This window comes from Erythranthe guttata, chromosome 8 (genome assembly GCF_056151865.1).
Source record: "Erythranthe guttata isolate IM_541 chromosome 8, IM_541, whole genome shotgun sequence".
In the NCBI taxonomy this organism is placed as follows: domain Eukaryota; kingdom Viridiplantae; phylum Streptophyta; class Magnoliopsida; order Lamiales; family Phrymaceae; genus Erythranthe; species Erythranthe guttata.
Genome location: NC_142540.1, coordinates 9,265,936 through 9,269,723, shown reverse-complemented (window position 1 = coordinate 9,269,723; position 3,788 = coordinate 9,265,936). Strand labels below are relative to the sequence as shown.

The window sequence follows — 3,788 nt, the reverse complement described above, 5'->3', positions numbered from 1 at the left end:
AATGGGTTGGTGGGTGCGTAAACGTAACCAACTCATTCTGACACCTAATAAATATAATTAAGTGTACACCAAACATAACTAATTATGCATGCATGCATGCATGGATCGGAGCTGTTATCACAAAATAGATACACACATTTTAAACTTCCTCTTACGTACCCTCACAAAATTAATTTGTATATATATATTTGTAATATATCTCAATAAATAACAAAAAAATAATAATTCATTATTTATTAAAAATGCAAATCCCAAATTCACTATCAGAAGTAGAAATTTGATTCAACTTATTAGCCTCTTCATCCCTACCAGTTTGGAGCAGAAGCAACCCGGCCAAGTCGGAAGAATGATCTGCTGCAGTACTATAATGAATACGACTCTCAAAGCTCGAAGGCACGCCGCCGATATCATGGCTCAGCTGAGAAGCCACAAATTTGTCAAGCTCCCTCCAATCTGCACTCACTTTCTTCTGTGATGAATAAGTATTGCTTCCACCAATAATTATATTATTATTATTATTATTATTATTATGATTATATCCATCATCGTCTTCTTCTTCGTCGTTATTTTTATCGAATATGATTTCTGTCGCAGGAAATATCGGACAATTAGTAATATCCCTTTTGATTGGTGGAAGGGAGGGACTTTCCAGCTGCGGGAGCTGAACGAATAATTGATCATCGGAAGATTGTAGGAAATGTAGATTTTCGTTGACTAATTCAATCTCCTGTTTGCATGCCGACTTCTGATTGGATGATAGGAAACGATGATGCCTTGTGATGTCATCATGAACAACTGATGAGCCAACATTATTAATAGGGGTAGGTTCATCGTAGTAGTATGTTGAGTCCCAACCTTCATTAATTATTCTAGTACTCTTATTATTCGTTTGCCCGGTCGCTCGCTTCTTGAAAGCCCGACAAACCACCCATCCCTCTTCCTGCAAAAAATTCACTAAAATGTAAGTGTACATTTTGAGAATATTTCTATGTTTGAAAAGATAAAGATATTAAGGGCGATTTTGAAAGTTAATTTTTTTACAAAGAATGGATAAAGCCAAGGGAAAATGTCGGTTTCATATGATTTTTTTCATCAGTTCTAAAGGAAAATTTAATGTTTATTCATATATATATATATATATATATATATATATATATATATATATATACTGTAGCTAGTACATCAGAATTGTAGTACACAGACAAGCAAGATTCTCAACACTAATTGTGTAATGACCAAGTTTAATTAATTATATATAGATTTTATGGAATTTCGAATTTTTAGACTTCTGTATGGTAAAAATGTAGACTCAAAAAGGTCAAAAGGGCAGTCAGTGAAATAAAGACGCTTTATTTGGAGGACGTTGAATAAGTGAAAAATTCATGCAAGAAAAGTATATTGACAACTTTTGACTTAGTAGTGAAAGAACATGCAAAGTGAAACACACACAAAAGGTTTGCATGCCTTATTACAAGTTGGTTTAAAAACTGGGCCCTATTTATACAGGAATACATATATATACATAGAGGAACTATATATATTTTAAGATATAGTTATGTATTTTAATTCATCAGTTACTTAATTAGCAACAGTTAGTAATAGTTAAAAAAGTTGGTGCACCATGTCACTTAAAATGATGGAAACAACAAAGGTAAGGTGTTCCCGTCACGCCAACTTAAATATTAGATGAATATATATAGATTATCTACATTACGATATATAATTATAAATATATGGTAATTAGAAGAAACTTCAATCTTGAATATTTGTCTAACAATTGCTAAAATCTATATAAGAATTAGAATATTTTGAACAGATGAATGAATGAAAGAAAGATATATGCGCACCTGTGGAGGTCCATGCTCTTGAGATTCGAGCCTGTACTCGTGCATAATCCAATCGGTTTTTTGGCCGTTTGGAGCTCTTCCTTTGTAAAAGACTAGGGTTTTTCTCATACCGATAATCTTTGCTCTGTCGTACACGGCTTTATCTCTACCGGTTGCCTTCCAAAAACCTGCGATGGTGGCCCTGTTTGTTCGGGTGCCCGTTGGGTACTTTTTATCTTTGTGGCTGAAAAAATACCACTCCTTCTGCTCTTCGTATCCGATTCTACATTTTTCTGTCCATATATATACATAACCATTTTCATTCCATCTCCATCTAATTAATTACATGCATATAATAGATTCAAAGGAAATATATTTTCCCTACTATTTTGCATCATTAGTTAATTAATTCACATGTATATTTAATTTTCCATTTTGTTCATTTCTTTTTTTATTTTTAAAAGGAGAAGAATTACTGGATCCGCAATTCCCCTCCGGGTGACTCGAACGCAAAGGGAATTGGGGAATTAGTAATCATGCTCTTTTTTGAAAGATTAAAAAAAAAAAGGGAGCGATGGAAGCTGATATATTATCTCTTGCAACTGTCTGAAACGAAAGAAAAATGTGGCACAATCTTTCTTTAACATATTATATGTATATACCAAACATACCCTACATGTTAGCTTAATTTCTGTGATGTACAATATGAAATGAAAGAGTGGATATTAATGGATTTAGAACCAAGAATACATGGAGACGAAAGATCGAAACCCTAAATCTGAAAAGGACACACACACACACACACACACACACACACACACACACATATATATATATATATATATATATATATATATATATATATATATATATATATAAATGGTAAATAGTGTACCTATAAGATCCCATGGCTCAATTCTGTAGAGATCAATATCTCTGATAACATCAAGATCGATCTTCTGGGAAGCAACTTTCTTCCTTAGATAATATCCGACCAGCTCTTCATCCGTCGGATGAAACCTAAATCCGGGCGGTACGCTTGATTCCCTTGTAGTAGTAGTATTATCCATCACTTGTATATACAAAGTCAACTTAGTAAGAGAATATGTATATATGTGTATATACTTATATATACTTATGCTGTTGATATTCACATAGAGAAATAGCTAGGAAGGGAGATATATGTATATATATATACACGCGGCAGAAGAGAAAAGAGAAGGGGGAAAAGGAGAACAAGAAGAAGAGAGGGAATGAATAATGAAAGGCTACAAATGAAAAGGTGACAAGTGCTACTCAGATATAATGATCAGCTCATTTGCTGGTGCAGACCAATTCTTGACATTTTATCTTTAAAAAGCTAATCAACGCGTGGTTTTATCAATAAAGTGTTTCTATATATATATATATTTTGTAATTATGTTTTTTTTTTGTGATGAGAATTCATATAAGAGATGGAGAGGAGAGGAGAGAAGATAATGATGAGGGCTGTGCTGAAAACCAAGAGAGAGAGAGAGAGAGAGAGTGAAGAGAGAGAGGGTTAGGCGATGGAAACGGACAAGTAATGATGTTGTCTGTCTTGTGGGTTGTGCTTCCTCAATATTGTATATCACACTCCATCAAATTAGTTACTTCATTTTTTTTTTTTTTTTATTTTTTTATGTTTAGATATAAATGGTCATAATAATATCATTTCTGGAAATTACATTGATCATGTTTGGTGAGTATAAGATCGATATATTAATAAATTGTCCATATATATATATATATATATATATATTATTTTAAATGTAATATTACATGCCAGTCAATTAGTTTATTTAATTTATACAATTATGTTTCCTTGTATAATTTGTATATTGTCCTGATCGATAATATAGTGGCAAGCATTTGTTGTAAAAGATCTCATGTATATATGTACCTAGCTTCCAAAGAATTTATTGAAGGGATAATTAGCAAAAA

At 32.4% G+C, this 3,788-nt stretch overlaps 1 protein-coding gene across 1 annotated transcript; it reads right to left on the bottom strand.

Moving 5' to 3' along the window:
* Positions 1–208: 208 nt before the first annotated feature.
* Positions 209–3,013, bottom strand: LOC105956958 (NAC domain-containing protein 105). Its single transcript, XM_012980872.2, has 3 exons — positions 2,722–3,013; positions 1,848–2,119; positions 209–940 (listed from the first exon to the last, which is right to left on the bottom strand). Exons 1-3 carry the CDS (start codon positions 2,894–2,896, stop codon positions 230–232), a joined length of 1,158 nt encoding a protein of 385 aa, XP_012836326.2. The 5' UTR covers positions 2,897–3,013; the 3' UTR covers positions 209–229.
* Positions 3,014–3,788: the final 775 nt, after the last annotated feature.